The sequence below is a fragment of the Alligator sinensis genome, unplaced genomic scaffold (assembly GCF_000455745.1).
Source record: "Alligator sinensis unplaced genomic scaffold, ASM45574v1 scaffold939_1, whole genome shotgun sequence".
Taxonomy (NCBI): domain Eukaryota; kingdom Metazoa; phylum Chordata; order Crocodylia; family Alligatoridae; genus Alligator; species Alligator sinensis.
The window spans coordinates 322,158-342,302 of NW_005841995.1; the positions used below are offsets into that span (position 1 = coordinate 322,158).

General features: G+C 41.5%; 1 protein-coding gene across 3 annotated transcripts in view; it reads right to left on the bottom strand.

The window, feature by feature from the left end:
• Nucleotides 1-274: 274 nt before the first annotated feature.
• The window catches only part of SPRED2 (sprouty related EVH1 domain containing 2), a 79,055-nt gene continuing 59,184 nt past the window's right edge, over nt 275-20,145 (bottom strand). For 2 of the 3 annotated variants that reach the window (XM_025201443.1, XM_014518904.2), the window contains 2 exons: nt 4,512-4,661; nt 275-3,659 (listed from right to left, as the gene is read on the bottom strand). In XM_025201443.1, the coding sequence (XP_025057228.1) occupies nt 3,006-3,659; nt 4,512-4,661 (804 nt within the window). In that variant the 3' untranslated portion in view covers nt 275-3,005. The remainder of the gene's footprint in view (nt 3,660-4,511; nt 4,662-20,145) is intronic. The other variant, XM_014518905.2, reaches the window with a different exon arrangement.

Sequence of the window (20,145 nt, forward strand, 5' to 3'; positions counted from 1 at the left end):
CAGAGGGTAGTCAGATCACTGGGCTTGCTGAGAGAAGAAAAGCACCTCTCTGCTTGAAAGAAGAGAATAACTCAGGTATAACTACCAAAGGAGGAATGCCCAGTGACTGTACTAGAAACAGAATTAGGCTGAATGATACTCAAAATGCATACTAAATGGTGTTAAAAAAATTAAAATTTAAATTTCTGATCCCCCTTGTGTCCCCTCTACCTACCCACAATATTCTTACCAACTCTTTCTGGTCTCCAGATTTGCAAGCAACATAAGCAGCATCTTTCTGATATGATGTATTTATATTTACATGGTACATTTTAAAGCAATAGCTACACTGATCATACATATTAGAAACAATAAAAAAGAAGTTAAGAACTAAAATGTACATCATACACTTGTATATATATTTTTTACACAGAGGTAAAAAGGCTTATAAAAAAAATCAATACAACAGGGTTTTAACTTTTAGTATATAGATACATAATGATGGAGGCTTCAGGCACTTTAATTTGTTAATGTGAGCAATAGCTTGGAAAAAAAAAAAAATCTTTTCACAACAGGAAGAAAAAAATCCCCCAAAAAACTTTTGGTTAATGTTTTGTTACCACAGATATAAAAATAAAATCTGAATAATTTCTCTCAAATGATTGATGTCAGTATTGCAAAGCTGACTGGGAAAACACTACACACTGTTCAGCTGCAGTGTGGAGATAATTGAGAAATATTTACAAAAAAACCCCCAACCATTTCTATCATTGTGCCCTTGCGCCACTGCCTTCACAAACCAAAGAACATGCGTGGAAGGTCTACAAGTATTACAAAAAAAACAAGAGGTGTGGGTAAGAAAATATTTTAAAAAGAGGACATACATAAAGGCTTGGAGTATGTCTACTTTAGTAAAATAAATAGGGGCACTTAGAGACTTGACAAAAAACTGTAAGATCTCTTCGTAGTGTTGTGCTTTGTAGAGGCAAGACCTTACAGATGTTTGCTTACATGAAACAACTTGCAAAAAAAGGTTGTTTCATCACATCTTTTGAGTCTGGCTTGATTAACTAGACACCATGGAAAGATTTGTCTTTTGCTATCAGGCACAAAGTATTTGTATTTTGTTCAGTGAACCCAGACACATTACCAAGAACTAAACTCCATCCCTTTCCATCATCATTCATGTTTTCCATCCTACAACCAGCAACTGCTACAAATTAAACTCTACTGAACTCTATAGTATATAAGCACATTGCATACTTAACTGATGGTTTACTAAAAGCTGTGATTAACTCAGGGGAACTGCAGGGCCATTCCAACAAGAGTGGCAAGCATTTACTTCTATTTGGTAAAAGAAAAAAGAAAAAAAATTCTCTTTTAAGACTGATGTCAATGTGCAATAAGAGGGAGGGAAAGGGCATGCACTCACTGGCAATTTACTGCAGAAAGAAATTATGGCAGGAACAGCAGTGCCAGCTTTGACAAGCCAATCCCTAGCTGCCTCAAAATATTCGGATTGTACTATGCTAGTTATAGCTAACTGCTCTAAATCATTTTTTAATAAAAATTATTTGGCTATTCCTTGTAATATATTAGAAAAATACTCTTTCCAGCTAATTACAAGCCTTGTACAGAAGACATGATATTTAAGAAAACCAAAAAACAATTAAAGAGTTCTTTTCCTGATGTACACATTATATAACCACACACATTCACTTGATAAAGCTGGGTGGGATGAGATGGGCTGTGAATAGGAGACACTTTGACCCTGATCCCACAAAGACTTATTCATGTGCTTAATTTTACATGCGTGTAAGTGCTATTGAAGTCACTGGAACTACTCACATGCATAAAGTTGGCATATGCATAAGTGACTGGAGGATCAGGGCCTTTGAAAATGTGAATGGCCGTTCCAGTTAGAATTTTGATTTTTAAATACATTTTACTAAGAATTATTTTAACATGTGGATCCCTTTGTGAATATAAAGTTCTCATGCTCATGCATTATACAGAACAAATATTTAATTTTTTTTTTCTGTATAATCCACAACCTATTCTGTGTTTCCCCAAATCACTATGGATTATACTACCACTATTGTAGTAGCAACGGCTATCTAGTCAGTAATTCCTTACATAACAACAATTAGCATAATCTTACTAAACTGGAATCTTAGTGTTTTATTCTCAAATAAAATAACCCCAACATTACACGATAATGAAGTGTTCCCTTCCACTGGATAGAATTCCAAAACTAAAGTTTTATTTTCAAAGTTATTTAGAGGAAAAAAAGTCTAATGTAAATTTAATTTCAAGTATTGGTCTGAAATTAATGCAGTTTGGAGAAGACTCAGATTCTTGATGGCTAAGTATATACGGGAAATGAGCCTTAATTTCAGTTACATTTAAATGTAACATCAGAAATAATTTAAGATGTTTGCCAAAAGAAATGATGATGGACTCTAAAGAGAAATTGCAGCTTACATGGCTATTTTGGCTTTAAAAACAGTGACAGCAATACTGTATTGTGGTACAAGTTTGTTACTAGCACACCTTCTATACAACAATAGCTGACTTGCAGGTTAAAACATCTTCTGAACGGGATTTATTCCATTACACTATTTCTGAAAGTGCCCAAACTTGCTAGGTATCAATGGTACTGCTCAAGACAAGCAGAGGCAAGACAGATTCAACCTAGAGATGTTCTCTAATCCACCACCATTAACAGTTCAACATCTCAAAAGCCTTTTAACTGAAAAAATATAAACATGTACAAGACAGTCTGTTTGATTACAGATTAATATTACAAGAGTCTATGCTGTAGGTTAGTTTGTTAGAACACTGGAGCAATCAATGCACAGTGGCCCCTGAAGACCAAAGGTAAGCAATCCAACTGTTTTCTGAACTGTTCGGCACACTGGCTGCATCAAAAAAAGCCCTCAAAAAACAAAAACAATTTGAATGCTCCAAACCAATGTGCTCCTTAACTACAGGAAAAACATAACATATTTTCAACTTGTCTGTAGTCATCCAGCTGCTTTGTGTTTCCCACCACAGCAACTGCACATAACCCCACAGTGATAACAAGCCTGAAGAGGAAAGTAACAGCACATACATGGGGCAATGAAGGACAAGGCGATAAGGGCCATCCACCGGAGGCAAAACATATCATCACTGGTGTCACATGAACAAGGGTCTGTATAGTCTCCTTCAGGATCAGACATACAGTGATAGAGCATACTGTCTGCACACCACATACAGCTGACACGACGGATGCAGCTTCTGCCACGGTCGGGAGCATCTTGACACTGACCCCGTCTGTTTTCCTCGTGATTGAACATGTCCCTGCAGTATATGCATCGTGACCTCTCCCCATCTTCCTTCCGTCGTGATTTGACTTTTACCGGTTGAGTCTTTATCACAGTACTCTTTATGTCTTCACCCAGGTCAAATTCTGAGTTGTCCACGTAAGGGTAAGTGTATTCATGTTTTGAGGCATCACTTTTGGCAAAACGTACGTACGAGTCCACGTCATCTGTATCAAAGTTCTTCCCTCGTGTTGGAGCATGGCGATAGTCCTCATAACCAGTCATCCAAATCTTTTCTCGAGGATTAATGCGTACAATCTCCTCATCATCATCTGGAAAGCTGACATGTCGATAGGATCTTGATATTGACTGCTAGGAGAAACACAGCAAAACAGTTATTTTTCTATCAATAATTAGCAGCAATGTTCAACATTTTTCATCAAATATAACCAGAACATCTCTCTTACATTCAAAAAAAAAAAAAGCTTTAAAAAAAACAAAACAAAAAAACCCCACAACATCTCCCCAGAAAAACAACCCAAAGTATCTTCAACATTTTTTTCCCCAATGTCATTTGGGGACATCACCCAGGCTGAAGATTAGGGTGAACTTTCTGACTATGGGGAGGTCAAGAATTGGAACAGGCTACCTAGAGAAACTGGCAACTCTATCCTTGGAATCTTTTAAAAGCAGGTCAGATAGACACTTGGCTGGGATGGTTTATTTAGTCAGGGATGAACCTGTCTTGAACAGAGGACTGAACTAGATGACCTTGGGAGGTCATTTGTAGCTTTACTTTCTTATAATCCTATGCTGAAAATAATACATGTTTCTACTTTTTTGTGTTTCACTAAGTTTTGATGATGTAGCTTATGAAGCCAGTTTTACTTTGTAGTATACTCCCCTTCCTGGTAAGGGCTGTGACTACGCCACGAAAGAAAGTAGTTTCCGGACTCTATTCAATCTACCTGCAAGGAAAGACCAGGTACACTCCCTACTTACCATACCCATGTGTCCAAGAGCACATGAGAAATTATGCACCTTACGCTGAAAGCCTGTTTACTAGCACAGTGCTGCAATATTCTGTTGCAGACTCTAGAAGTGAACCTTTAACTCTAAAGAGTTTAATGGAAAACTTAAAAAAAAATTAATGGGGGAACTCCCCCCTTCTCTTTTTGACATATTATCTAACAATCCCTTTAGCCAGCAATTAAAGAACCTCACTTGTTCTAGGTGGTAGTGGTCAGAGCTATACGGGTCATGGATGTGACCGCGAGTGCGAATTCTACGATGCTCGCAGGATGTAGGGGAGGCTAATGTCCGTACAGGCTGTTCCCTCTTTTGAGAAGAATTAGATGAGCTGTCTGTAGCATTCTAGTTTGAAGAGAGAGGGGGAAGGAGACAAAAAAAAAATACAGGAGTTAGCTCATACATCCATATATTACTGCAAAACAAACCAGGTTATATTTAGCCACCCATTGCTTTTGCACACACCTGCACACAGCAGTAGACGGCATTATAAAGTTTCTCATAAATCCTTGAACAAGGCAGGTGGATCAGTGCCCAACAAGAGTTGCTGGTGCACATGTGAAAAATATGCTATAGCCTACCAGTGCTATATTAAATAACCCCAATTTCTATTCACTTGGTATATTGTTTGTTGAAATGTATGTTACAGAAAGAGGAAGGTTCATGCTAAAACTACTTCTGAATGGCAAAATTAACAGACTGCGTTGCTTTAAGGTATAATTTCCACTGATGCAGTCAGACAACGTCAGGTACAGTTCATGCAAGTGGAGCACTAGGCCAGGTTGCAGAAGATCTGGTAATGGGTCTCCTCCAGGTTAGAGAGAAATGCAATGAAATTCTTACCTGATTTTCCTATCAGGCCTATTTTAAATTGGTCACAGGCTACTTACATGTATGGTCAACTTTTCTTTACATATAGGGTTTTTTTTCCCCCTTTTTTCCCCCCTATGTTGTCACCCAAATCAAAATCAAACTGGTAGCTTATTTTCTAGAGGTATGGCCAATGTCTTTCTAGCCCACATTTTGCCTCAAGTCCCGAACCTTTTTTAGGCCCAATAAATTTGCACCGTTATATATGGCACAAAGTATTCTTACAATAATGAAACAATATCGCGATGTATTCTCAATACTTGCAACTTCACAATAAGATTATTTATCTTGCCAGCAAAATTCATGAAGGGTACCAGTAGTTACCAACATCTAGACTACAGCTTTTTGTATAACCGTGATACAGCACATTCACAAGCCTTTCATAATTTGGTCAGCTTTTTCATTTATGCAGTAGATGTATAGATCAGAAAAGCTATGCTGTGCCTGAAGTTGTGCTGATGAAGGTGCCACGAAGCATCAGAGAAAATACATTGCCTCTGAAGGATATCAATCACAGCCAACAACAGGACAAGTGGGTCTGCTCTGCAACAGTGAAAAGGAACCTCTCTGCCAAAGTAATCTGCCAGTCACCTGAGGTTATGCCTCTTCAACAGGATGCAAGGTTGCCCTGTCAATGGCAGAGTTTGGATTTACTGGTTTTACCTGAAAAACCTCCTCTTTGTATCAAGTATATAGACTATAAGAGGATTTTATGACCCTGAAAGGGAGCAGGGAGTCATAAAAAATTATCAGGATAGTGGAGAAGCACTGAAAATTTTCTAATAGTCTAAAGCAAAGAAAATTTCCTCCACATTTTTGCCCTCCAAGCTCAAGTATTTTTTGTCAAACTCTCAAATGCACAAACAAGAAATAAAGGAACAAGTATAGTACACTTAAAATACTATGAAATGCAGTGTATTGCAATTTTTGTTTGCTTCAAATAAGGGACTTCTAACCTCAAATATCTGATAAGCTCTGGTTTTTAAGCAGTCAGAGACAGCTTGCATGTAGAGTGAGCCTGCTATAAGTTTTTGTAACTATCATAGTCTAGGTTACAGATGGGTTAATTAAAGAGTAGTATGATGTGTCTCATTTCCCTCTTGACTCAGGAGGCAATGCTTCTAATCGAGTAGTCTTTCCTAAAAAACAAAATTGGGCACTTCTCTCATTCACAGCATTATTTAAATCAAATTTTCATTATGGCTGGTCTGTTTATTCTGAAAAAAGCTCATCCTATGCATTTCTTCAAAGACGTTGCTGAGAGAACATTCCTTAAAACATTAATGACCCACTATACACAGCTTTATACTTTATGTCACCAAGCTCCCAATTTGTTTTGTTGAAAGCAAACACAATTTGTTTGCAATATAATACAAAGTCAGTCTACATTTTATGGTAAGTATGGCAGCAAGGATGAGTTTTAGGAAATCTCCCCCGCATCTCTTTGGATAGTGCTTACAAGTGGACTGGCTTAAGGTATGTTAACAAGGCCAATGAAATACAGCTACTTTTGCATAATTTCATGAGATTTTTTTTTTTTTTTTTTTTAATATTACTAACCTAGACCCCATACGTATAAGTATTCTAAGCGCTTATTTTTAGATTCACAATGTAGTTATACATTTCCAGCGCTTCCTTAACAATTTCGTACAAGGATTTCTCTGTGTTTAAATTGCATCTGATGCATTTTTGGACATTAAAAAAAAATAAAAAAAGCAAGTCACTTTAATTTCCACAGCTTAAAAATTAATGCAAACTTCATTCAGGATTATTTTTGAACAATTTTAACAAACACAAGGATCAGGATTAGTTAGAACTGAAATCTTAAGCCACCCCTGTTTGTACATGTGTCATTTCACATTGCTGTGCATGGTGTTGACATATGTCTGTATTTATAATTTAGATTCATACTATTTTAAAACAAGAAAAGCAGCAAACTCGGCCTCTGGGTATCCTTAATCTGCAGCATGCCCTGGAGTTTAACAATCTTAAACGCTTTATGGACCACTTGCCACCCCCTGCCAAAAAAAAAAAAAAGGATCTGGAGATCTAACAGTGCCCTGTCACCAGAAACATCTTTTCAGTATCAGTAGTATTCCAGCTGATTTCAGCTGTTGTGGATTTCATAGGGAGAAGTGGTCTCTTTAACTAGGTAATTCCCAAGACGTACAGGGCTTTACAGGTCAAAAACCATGGTCTTGAGTTGAGGGGAAAACCCCCTCAAGATGGAAGCCAAGTCAGTTAGCAGAGACAAGCCCAGGTTTTAACATACTAAAAGGAAAACCTGATGAAAAAAAGGCAGCTTAACTGGAGCTACCACCTGTTCCTTTCATAGCAGCTGGGACCCTAACCAGCTCTCAAACACCTTGCCATTTGGAAGTTGGATTCATACAATCCCTCTGTAGGACAGGTAGCATTCCAGCAACAGAGGACTGAAGGAAGCTATAAGAAAATGGGTCTGAACTAGACAAAGACAGAATCATAATTGGGATTAGAGATGTGGTGGGATAGACCACTTGCCTGGTGTACCGTCATGGATAGATATAACTGTTTAGAAATGACAGGCAGGGGGAAAAAAGGGCGGTATTGCTGCTTTATGTATAAAGAGGACGAACAAATGCTTTAAGGTCCCGTGCAAACTGGAAGGTAGGCCTGTTGAATGCCTTTGGGTAAAGATCAGATAGAAAAGCAGGGATGTCACAATAGGCGTCTGCTATAGATCACCAAAACAGGAGCCAGAGGTAGACAAGGCCTTCTTTAAAACGACAGAAACTTCCAAACCGTGGGAGTGGGTCCTCATGGGGACTTTAGTTACCAGGACACCTGCTGGGAAGGAAACAGCAGTGCACTAGCAGTCCAGAAAATTCTTTGAGTTTGTTGGCATAACTTTTTGATATAGATGGCTGAGAGGCCAACTAGTGGGGGAGGTCCTCTTGACTTGCTGCTTACAAAAAGGGAGGAATTTGTTGAGAATGTGAAGGTGGAAGGTAACTTAGATCAGTCTCTCTACACTGGTGGGATGCAAAGGCTGCCTAGATGGGATGTGGAGAAGCAGTGGGCTTCCCGCCAGCACTTCTGGGGTTGCCGCTGACACTTCCAGGTTTGCTAGTCGACCAGCCACTGGGGGTCCCCCCACCCCACTTGTTGTTTATCATGGTACGATCAGGGTTTTTGGGACCAATGGTTGGCAGGACATAAGGTGGAAAAGGTTGAGAATTGCTGACTTAAAGACGACAGTGACCATAATTTTATGAGTCCAAGATCCTAAGTGGAGAAAGGAAAGAGCTGCAGAATAAGGATACCAGACTAGAGAAAAGCAGACTTCAGTCAAGTCAGGAAATTCGCAGGCAGGATCCCCTGGGAGGGGAAAAGGAGTCCAGGAGAGCTGATTGTACTTTAAGGAGGCAGGAGAAAGTTATCCTGATGCAATCAGAAAAATGGGAAGTGAAACAGGAGACCAGCCTGGCTGGACAGCAAGCTCTATGATGATTTGAAACTCAAAAAGGGATCTTATAAGAAGTGGCAGCTTGGTCATATTACTGCGGAAGAGTATCACACAGGTACGTAGAAAAAAATAAGGGAAGGCCAAGGCATGATCTGAAATGCAACTGGAAAGGGCTATAAAATTAAGAGGAAGTCAGAAGTAAGAAGAAGGCCAAAGAAGCCATAAGTCCCTTACAGAATGTAGAAGGCAACCTACTTATGCATAGTCATAGAATCAGAGAAGTAGAACTGGAAGGGACCTCTAGAGGTCATCTTGTCCATCCCCCTGCCCGAGGTAGGATCATCCCTATCCAAACCATCCCATACAGTCCATAATCTAAACTCTACATAGGATTACTGTCAACCTGATGCAACAGACATAACACCCTAACCTGCCCTAGGCGAAGCAGGGGAACCAGGGCAGCCAACGTCCTGCTTCTATAAAACATTGACAATGTAGGCCGCACCAAGCTGACCATGGGGTAAAATTCCTTCCTATCCCCAAATATGGCAATTGGTGTGACCCTGATAGGAGGGACAAGACCTTCTAGCAGGAGCACTGGTCTACCCCAGTCAGTCAAAGTTTCCACCCTTGGCTGCAGTCCAGAGGTTTCCAACCCCCAGGCTGCAACCCAGTAGTAGGCCATGAAGAATTGGCTGCTGGTCCTCAGGAGGGCTGGCTGCTGTACCGGAAGTGACCAGTATACTGCGGACTGGCAGCCAACCTTTTTTTATATTGAGTATAAAAAAGGGTTGGCTGCCGGTCTGCAGTATGCCAGTCACTTCTGAACTGCAGTTTGCCAGTCTGTAGTCTAAAATGGTTGGGAATCACTGCTGTAGTAAATACCCAATACCTGTGGGGGAGGCTGAAAAGGGGTGGTGGGGGCGGAAGGGAACAAATGGGGGCGATTCTTCCTGTGGTGTAGCACCTTGCATTAGTCTGCATTGAACTTCATCCTGTTAGCTCTAGCCCAGCTTTCCAATCTGTTGAGATCCTTATGAATTGCGCTCACATCCTCCGTGTTCACAGTCCTTCCCCATTTTGTGTCATTCTCAAACTTGCTCAAGAAGCTTTCTATGCCAGCATCCAAATCATTAATAAACATATTGAACAGCAGTGGGCCCAGAACAGAGCCCTGTGGAACTCCACTCAAAATCTCCTGCCATTCTGACATGGACCTATTAATAACTACCCTTTGGTTGGGACTATTGAGCTAATTATCTGTCTACCTTATACTAGTTTTTTCCAGCCCACATTTCTCCAATTTATTTATAAGAAGGTCTTGTGGGATCTTGTCAAAAGCCTTGAAGTCCAGATACACTGTATCTATAGCATCAGGCATGGCTGGTGAACTCAGACTGGTGGAGCGGTAGAGCATCCCACAGGAGCAGGGGGGCAGGGTTTGCAGCTGGCAGGGGGCAGGGTGGGGTTTGCAGCCTCCCCACTACCAGCCAGATTGCCTGGCTGGCTACAGACCCCCCACTCTTGGCTGACTGCAAACCCCTGCTCCCCCCTTCCGTAGGATATGTTCAAGTAACTTCCTGGTACTGAGGTGAGACTAACTGGTCTGTAGTTCCCCGGGTTCCCCTTTTGCCTTTTTTTAGAGAGGTGTAGTGGCCCTTTTCCAGTCCTCCGGTACCTTGGCCCTTTTCCAGTCCTATACCTGGCCCATCTCAAGTTTTTTTTGACACAGTTTGTTTTTCATAAATCCATGCTGGCTGCTTGTGATCAGCCCCTCCTCCAGATGTTTGCAAATAGTCCAGTAACTTCCCACCTTTTGAGGTGAGGCTAACCAGTTTGTAGCTCCCTGGGTCGTCCTTCTTGCCCCACCCCCTTTTTTCTTTTAAAAGAGGGGTACTATGTTGGCCCTTTTCCAGTCCTCTGGTATCTGGCCTGTCTCCCATCTTTGTGAAGATCACTGCCAATGGCTCCAAGATCTCCTTTCCCATTTCCTTCAGTACCCTGGGATGAAGTTTATGTAGCCCTGCTGACTTGAATTCATTCAGTCCCATCAGAAGCTTTCTGACAGTTTCTTTTGTTATCTCATCCCTCAGCTTACCCTTTCCTCATCCAGGTAATCCTCATTAGGTATTTGGCTGTATCATACCATATTTAGAATAATAGAAAATTAGGGTTGGGAGGGACCTCAGGAGGTCATCTAGTCCAACCCCCCTACTCAAAGCAGGACCAACCCCAAGTAGATCATTCCAACCAAGGCTTTGCTGAGCCAGGCCTTAAAAACCTCCCAAGAATGGAGATTCCACCACCTCTCTAGGCAACCTGTTCGAGTGCTTCAGTGTTGCTCCTTGGTTGGTCATCTGCCACCACTGAGAACAGTCTATCACCATCTTCTCGCTTCAGGTAGCTTAAGGCTACTATCAAATCCCTCTCTGTCTTCTCTTCTACAGACTAAATAAACTCAGTTCTCCTAGCCTCTCCTCAGAAGTCATGTGCCCCAGCCCTCTAACCATTTTCATTGCTCTCCGCTGGACTCTCTCCAACTTGTCCACGTGTTTTCTATTGGCCCAATCCTCCTATTTTTCTAGGTTGCTCTGAATCCTAGCATATCTACTACTCCCCCCACCCCAGCTTCGTGTCATTCACAAATTTGCTGAGGGTGCACTCCATCCCATCTTCCAGACTGTCAATGAAGATCCTGATTCTGGGGCACTCCACTTGAAACCAGCTGCAAATTATACCTTGAGCCATTGATCACTACTCGTTGAGCCTAATGATTCAGCCAGCTTTCTATCCACCTTACAGTCCATTCATCCAACCCATACTTACTTAGTTTGCTCAAAGCTTTACTTGTAATCAGGGTCTGTTATTCAAGATGACTGCCAATTATTAGATTCTATATATGGGAAATTTATAAAATTGACAAGTTTTCAGGTTTTTCAGGTTATAATTATTGGAGGCTTGTCTTGAATTTGTCAACCTTCTATTACTACAGAGGGGAAAATAATCTGGGGGATTAGGTAGCTCCATTTGCGTCCTCCAACTTCTTCCCCTTGCAGCCCCTTCCTCCCTCCTTACTATCAGACCCTTCTCTCCCTGGCCACATGGAAGTGAGAAAGAAATCTTGAAAAAATTACCTTGAAATACACAGCTGTAACAATTTGCATATAGTACCCACAGAGTTACACCCAGAAATGAGACATTTTACCTTTTTTGAAACTGTTGCAAACTTTAGCATAGGTAATCCATAAACAAATTTAAGCAGCATTTTAGCATCTACTTAGAGTACAAGTTATGCATAATATTAGTCTGAAGCTAAAAGGCTCATGATTTTACCACACAGATCACTGGGCTGGGCCCCACCACAGTCAACAGCATTTCAAGCCTTAGGGCATTTATGTATTTGTCTGCTCCGACACGCCGGAAATCCAGTGCATTGGAGAAGACTCGATTAATCTAGTCTGCTCTGCATGCAAGCTGACACACCTGGTGCTGCACTGCATGAATTTATATAAATGGCAAAATGCCAGTCAGCGCTGAGAAAATGGTGTCAGTGAGTTTTTAAACTAAAACACCTTCAATGCGTTTTAGTTCAAAAGCATGCTGCCACCATTTTCTCAGAGCTGATGTACATTTTGCCATTTACACAAATAGATGTGCTGCAGTGCCGGGAGCTTTTAGAAGTGCCTGGCACTGTGGCACAAGCATGTGTACAAATGCCCATGGTGACCCCATAGCTCAGTATGTGTGTTTACTCCAGATACCCTCCCCTAAAAAAAAATAATAATAATAAAAAAAAAAAAATGCACGAGCTAATTAGCTCCCCACTCACGACTGGAACCAGATGTTTTTGTCATGAGTCCTGGGATCCTCAAAAAAATGTATATGCAGCTGAGGCATTGGGCAACCTATTTGGCTTTACCTCATTGAGGGCCTGGCCACGCTAATCATATGCGACAAGCTGAGAGAGGATGAGAAGTATTTTTGGGTAAACTGTTTGGGGCCTCATTTGGTGATGTTTGCCAGACATTTAAAGTTGGTGAAGAAACAGGAATAATTGGAAATGGGAAAGAAAGGCACAGCTCAGCTGTGGGAGTGAAGAAGTAAAAATTATGCAACATAGTGGCTCACCATGACTTTAAAAAGAATCAGTGCTGAGGTGGACTACATGCAGTGGGTACTACCCACTTCACTTATTTGGACTGGTTGCACGAACCTACCCTTATGGTAGGTTCCCATCAGCATGTTTGTCCCACACATGCCATGTACTTTTTAGTCATGTTCAGTGTTAGCTGTGTATTTAATCAACTTTATGGTAGTTTCCATTACTGAGCATATGCTACTTTTACCAGCAGTTCAAAGACAGACAGTGTATTTAATGAGGTTTCCTTGTATGTGAATGTAAGACAAGGGGCTTCCCTTCCATGCCGATTGGATAGAAAAAACTAATTTTGTATTTGAGTAAATACAGTATTTTTGGGGGTGAAGACTGGGAAAAGTAGCTGTTGAGTAGCTCTGCCTCCTTTGCATCTTCTGTTACGAGTTCCCCCTGGTTTTGTTTTTTGTTTTTGTTGTTGTTTTTTTTAACAACAGACCTACAGCTTCCTTGGTTCCTCTTTTCTGGCCAACATAACTTAGAGAACCTCTTCTTGTCTTTAACTTTTGTTACTAGCTGCAGCTCATTCTTTATCTTTGCCTTCCTGATTCTGTCCCTGTAGGTTGTTACCATTTCCTGGTACACTTCCTTGCTGACCTGCCCATTTTTCCATTGCTTGAATGCTTTCTTTTTGTATTTGAGGCATTTTAGAAGCTCCTTGTGCAGCCATATTGGTCTCTCACCATTATTCTTGTGCTTCAATTGTGTTGGGACAGTTTCTCATTGGGCTTCCAATATGGTGCCCTTTAGAAGCTTTCAGCCCTCCTAGGTGCCATTATTCTTCAATCTATCCTCCCATGACACCATGCTTATTAACTCCTGGAGTCAGATGAAATCTGCCTTTTATGAAGTCTAGCATCCTAATTTTGCTGACCTCATGCTCTATCTGTTTCAAGATCTAGAATTATATCATATTGTGATCACTTCCTCCCAAGCTGCCCATCATCTTCCCATCCTCCACCAGTTCTTCCCTGTTTGTCCAAACAAGATACAAGAGAAATGATCCCCTAGTTGTACCCTCTACCTTCTAGAACAAGAAGTTGTGGCCCACAAAAGTTGGGAATTGGCTTGATATTTTATGTCTGACTGCACTGTTCTTTCAGCAGATGTCTGGAAAATTAAAATCTCTCATCAGTTCTATCCCATAGCTTTTCGATAGATTTGTCACCTGCTTGAAGAGTGCCTCATCTACCTCCTTTCCTGATTTGGTGGTTTATATTAAATCCTCAGCATTATTTTGGTGCCACATCTTTCACCTTTCATCTCAACTCAAATGCATTCTGCCTTGCTGCCCTCTTCCTCTTGAACCAGAGAACAAGTGTATGTGCTCTGACATACACAGTGACATCCACCACCTTTTCTTCCAATACTGTCTTTCTGAGAGTGTAACCTTTAGTGTTGATATTCCAGTCATAAGAGCTGTTCTACAAGGTCTCTGTGAGGCTCATCAGATCATAGTTATTTTTACAGGCTGCAGTTTTCAGCTCATCTTGTTTATTCCCCATATTTCTCACATTTGTATACACGCATCAGATCCATTTTGCACTTAGACCTACTCACTTCCTTTTTGCACCCCTTGTTGCAGTCCTGTAGCTCTGTGGCCCTCTCTTGGAGTTAAGGTACTTCTTTGAATCCTTTATCCTCTGGACTGTGGGCTCTGTTTTTGGAGGATTTTCATCACCATCCTCTATGGAACCTAGTTTAAAGCCCTCCTTTAAAATAGATGATACAGATAAGGCTGAAGTATTTAATGTCTTTTTTACTTCAGTCTTCACAAATAGGTGTGGCTACTGGATGACGAGTGCAGTTGGCAGCAAAAGACAGGAAAGAAGACAAACAGTCTAGATTAACAGAAAAACATGTTAGAGAAGCTAGATGCTTTCAAGTCAGCAGGGCTGGATGGGATGCACCCTACAGTACTAAGGTTATCCTCTTTGAGAAAATCTGTGGAGGTCAGATGAGCTCCCCATTCTGGAAAAGGGAAATATAGTGCCCATCTTTAAGAAAAGGAAGAAGGAGGATCCTGGGAATTCCAGATCAGTCAGCCTTACCTCAATACCTGGAAAGATCATGAAGCAGGTCCTCAAGGAATCTATTGTGAAGCACCTAGAGGAGAACAAGGTGATCAGGAACAGCCAGCATGAATTCACCATGCTTGACCAACCTGATTTCCTTCTATGAAAAGGTGATGGGGTCCGTAGATGCAGGGAGGGGAGTGGAGGGGAGGAGGGGGAAGAGTTGATTTGGTGTACTTTGACTTTAGCAAGGCTTTGGACACTATCTCCCAAGAGATTCTTATTAACAAGCTAAGGAAATACAGACCAGATGAATGTACTGTAACATGGCTATATCAACAGCTGGATCATCATGCTCAACAAATAGTCATCAATGGCTCAACTTCTAGTTGGAAGGAGGCATCTAGTGGAGTTCACCAGGGTTCTGCTTTGGTCCAATATTTATATCTTCATTAATTTTTTGGATGATGGGATTGAAAGCACAGTTAGCAAATTTGTAGATAACACCATGATGTTGTGAGGCTAGAGAAGTGGTCTGCAATCAACCAGATTAAATTCAGCAAGGACAAGTGCAAAGTCCTGCACTTGGGATAAAATAATTACATGTACAAATACAGACTGGCTAGGTTGCAGTACTGCAGAGAAGGACCTGAGGGTTACAGTGGATATGAGCCACTGTGTGATCTTGTTGGAAAAAAGCACAAAGCACCCTGGGTTGTATTAATAGGAGTGTCACTTGCAAACAAGAGATGCAATTCTTCCACTCTATTCAGCATTAGTAGGCCTCGCCTTGAGTGCTGTGCCCAGTTTTGGGCCCCACACTTCAAGGAGGATGTAGAGAGACTGGAAAGAGTCCAGGAGAAACTAACATGATTAACAAGGATAGGATGAAAGAAATAGGGTTATTTAGTTCAGAGTGCTCAACCGTGGGCCAGATGATCAGATCTAGCCTGTGGGGCACTCTAATGATCTAGAAATGTGGTGGTGTGGGAACAGTGGTAGTGTTAACTTCTGTTCCCCCACTGCCAAATTTCTGGACCCATAAGGAGCCCTGTGGGCTGTATAATGGACCCCTGCATGCCAGATCACATTAGCACATAGCTGGCATAGCTGGATCCAGGGACACTGAGTCAGGTCAGCCTGTTTCATTGCACCAATACATAACCACATGTGCCATCACCCTCCCCCAGGATCCAGCCTAAGGACCAACCCTGCACCACTCTCATCCAGCCCATGGAGCCAGAAGGTTCAGTGCCACTGATTTAGTAGGGAAAAGAAGTCTTCAAATACCTGAACGGTGACTAGAGAGAGGATGGAAATAAACTGTTCTATGTTGGTAGGGGATACGACTGGGAACAATGGACTCTAGCTGCACCAGAAAAAAAAATAGGTTGGACATGGTTGGACATTAGGAGGAACTTTCTAACTATCAAGATGGTCAAACACTGGAACAGGCTACTCAAGAGAATCTGTGGAATCTCCACCCCTGGAAGAGTAAGTTAGACAGACACTCAGCTGGGATACTTTAAACTAGCAGTGATTCTGCCTTGAGCAGGAGGCTGGACTAGATGACCCTGTAAGGTCCCTTCCAGCCCTACTTTGATCCTATGATTCTTATTCAGCAAGCTCCCTCCCATGACTTGATCTCCCCCACTCACAGTAAAGCAAACAGTTTCTCCCTTGGGTGCACTGCAACAGAGACAAAACTGCATGCCAAAGACAGTATTATCTCTGTCTTTTCTCTGACTGTCTTCACCGTCTTGTTCACATGCAGAGTACTCTCCCATTAGAGAAGGCAAATACCAACGTAACCTTCTGAGACTGACCAACAAGGTAGGAAATGAGGTACTGGACAATAATTCCCCATTCTTTCTACTGTGGCTCAGAAACAACAATGAAGGCAGCTTGCAGATCGCTAAAGATACTTGGTCAACTATAAATCAGCCCGCTTCTCCCAGCCGTTTCTGTACTGTACTAAAAGTCCAGGGGATCTAGATCTTTAGACAATACAAGATGGCTTCTTAAGTATGGCACATACATATGCTCCAGAGAGGCAGTATACCTTTGCAGTGACAAATCTCAACCAACATCTTCCAGAGCCTCATGACCAAGGAAGGATGTGTGCATCTCAAATGCAAGCTGATGGCTGAAGTGCTCCCTTGCTACGTCTCCAGCATCTCTGAGAGTAAATGGCAGAAACTCTAGCAAATGTGACATTTAATCACTTAAAACATGCTCTGCTTTCATAGAGTCGCAATTTAGGGTTGAATTTGAACTACTTTGCCAACAAAAGTGTAAACAATTCTCTCAAACAGAAAGTACTACACTTAGAAATGAAGTACTAGCAATTTGGGTTAGTCAACTTGATGTCACAAACAAACTGTAACAAGATCTTACCAGTGGCTGAAGTACTGCAAAAGAATTATTTCTTTATCCCACATGACCAAGGCCTGCAATTTTTAAACAGTATTTACACTGCAATAGAATATATCTGAGCGGCAATTTCTGTTGCTAATGCACTAGCAGTCTTCCCACAGACTGTTGCAGGCTAACTGTAGGCTAACCTGGGGGTGGGAATGAATCTGGAATGCACATTCTATGAGAGAGAGCAAGAGAGCATGCATATGTATGATGTACCATGTTGTGATGGGAAAAAAAACCCCCAAAGCTATCCAATTTCTTGGTGCAAAATAATCTCTACTATATTACAATAGGTTTTATCTTTTTAAGTGAATGTTAACTTAGCATTCTCAGAATTCAAAAAGTTTCTGCTAAAAATGACTCATTAAATTTTAAAAGCATAGTCATTAGTGAGGAGTATTACGTTAATCATTTACTACAGTCTGCTTCCCACTGAAATGCATATGTTGCTCAAGAATGGCTAATCAGGTGTCTGAGTAATATCCTGAGATAAGTGTCCATCATCAAAACAGATGTAAAAAGAGACTGCTCCCCTACAGCTAATAAACTAGACTGCTAACGTTGCCTCTGCTGGCTTTTGCCTTGTGTTATGCAATATATAGGATGACTATTAATACACTGCAACAATTCATCTTGAAAAATATGAAGCAATGTAACATTGCAGTTTATCAGAAGATAGTTGCCCAAGGGAAATAATGGGAGGTCTATCACTTTAAAAATTAGACTGAGTAAAATATTAGGAAGTTAGCTGTCAAGAGAACTCTGTGCTGAGCCATACATTCAATTCCACCCCCGCTCTCCTAGTATTTAACAATTATGTTTTAAAAAAATCATCATCAGCTGTTAATGTTAACCAGTAGGTACAAAGACAATAGCCTGAGGGTTACAGTGGATATGAGCCACTGTGTGATCTTGTTGGAAAAAAGCACAAAGCACCCTGGGTTGTATTAATAGGAGTGTCACTTGCAAACAAGAGATGCAATTCTTCCACTCTATTCAGCATTAGTAGGCCTCGCCTTGAGTGCTGTGCCCAGTTTTGGGCCCCACACTTCAAGGAGGATGTAGAGAGACTGGAAAGAGTCCAGGAGAAACTAACATGATTAACAAGGATAGGATGAAAGAAATAGGGTTATTTAGTTCAGAGTGCTCAACCGTGGGCCAGATGATCAGATCTAGCCTGTGGGGCACTCTAATGATCTAGAAATGTGGTGGTGTGGGAACAGTGGTAGTGTTAACTTCTGTTCCCCCACTGCCAAATTTCTGGACCCATAAGGAGCCCTGTGGGCTGTATAATGGACCCCTGCATGCCAGATCACATTAGCACATAGCTGGCATAGCTGGATCCAGGGACACTGAGTCAGGTCAGCCTGTTTCATTGCACCAATACATAACCACATGTGCCATCACCCTCCCCCAGGATCCAGCCTAAGGACCAACCCTGCACCACTCTCATCCAGCCCATGGAGCCAGAAGGTTCAGTGCCACTGATTTAGTAGGGAAAAGAAGTCTTCAAATACCTGAACGGTGACTAGAGAGAGGATGGAAATAAACTGTTCTATGTTGGTAGGGGATACGACTGGGAACAATGGACTCTAGCTGCACCAGAAAAAAAAAATAGGTTGGACATTAGGAGGAACTTTCTAACTATCAAGATGGTCAAACACTGGAACAGGCTACTCAAGAGAATCTGTGGAATCTCCACCCCTGGAAGAGTAAGTTAGACAGACACTCAGCTGGGATACTTTAAACTAGCAGTGATTCTGCCTTGAGCAGGAGGCTGGACTAGATGACCCTGTAAGGTCCCTTCCAGCCCTACTTTGATCCTATGATTCTTATTCAGCAAGCTCCCTCCCATGACTTGATCTCCCCCACTCACAGTAAAGCAAACAGTTTCTCCCTTGGGTGCACTGCAACAGAGACAAAACTGCATGCCAAAGACAGTATTATCTCTGTCTTTTCTCTGACTGTCTTCACCGTCTTGTTCACATGCAGAGTACTCTCCCATTAGAGAAGGCAAATACCAACGTAACCTTCTGAGACTGACCAACAAGGTAGGAAATGAGGTACTGGACAATAATTCCCCATTCTTTCTACTGTGGCTCAGAAACAACAATGAAGGCAGCTTGCAGATCGCTAAAGATACTTGGTCAACTATAAATCAGCCCGCTTCTCCCAGCCGTTTCTGTACTGTACTAAAAGTCCAGGGGATCTAGATCTTTAGACAATACAAGATGGCTTCTTAAGTATGGCACATACATATGCTCCAGAGAGGCAGTATACCTTTGCAGTGACAAATCTCAACCAACATCTTCCAGAGCCTCATGACCAAGGAAGGATGTGTGCATCTCAAATGCAAGCTGATGGCTGAAGTGCTCCCTTGCTACGTCTCCAGCATCTCTGAGAGTAAATGGCAGAAACTCTAGCAAATGTGACATTTAATCACTTAAAACATGCTCTGCTTTCATAGAGTCGCAATTTAGGGTTGAATTTGAACTACTTTGCCAACAAAAGTGTAAACAATTCTCTCAAACAGAAAGTACTACACTTAGAAATGAAGTACTAGCAATTTGGGTTAGTCAACTTGATGTCACAAACAAACTGTAACAAGATCTTACCAGTGGCTGAAGTACTGCAAAAGAATTATTTCTTTATCCCACATGACCAAGGCCTGCAATTTTTAAACAGTATTTACACTGCAATAGAATATATCTGAGCGGCAATTTCTGTTGCTAATGCACTAGCAGTCTTCCCACAGACTGTTGCAGGCTAACTGTAGGCTAACCTGGGGGTGGGAATGAATCTGGAATGCACATTCTATGAGAGAGAGCAAGAGAGCATGCATATGTATGATGTACCATGTTGTGATGGGAAAAAAAACCCCCAAAGCTATCCAATTTCTTGGTGCAAAATAATCTCTACTATATT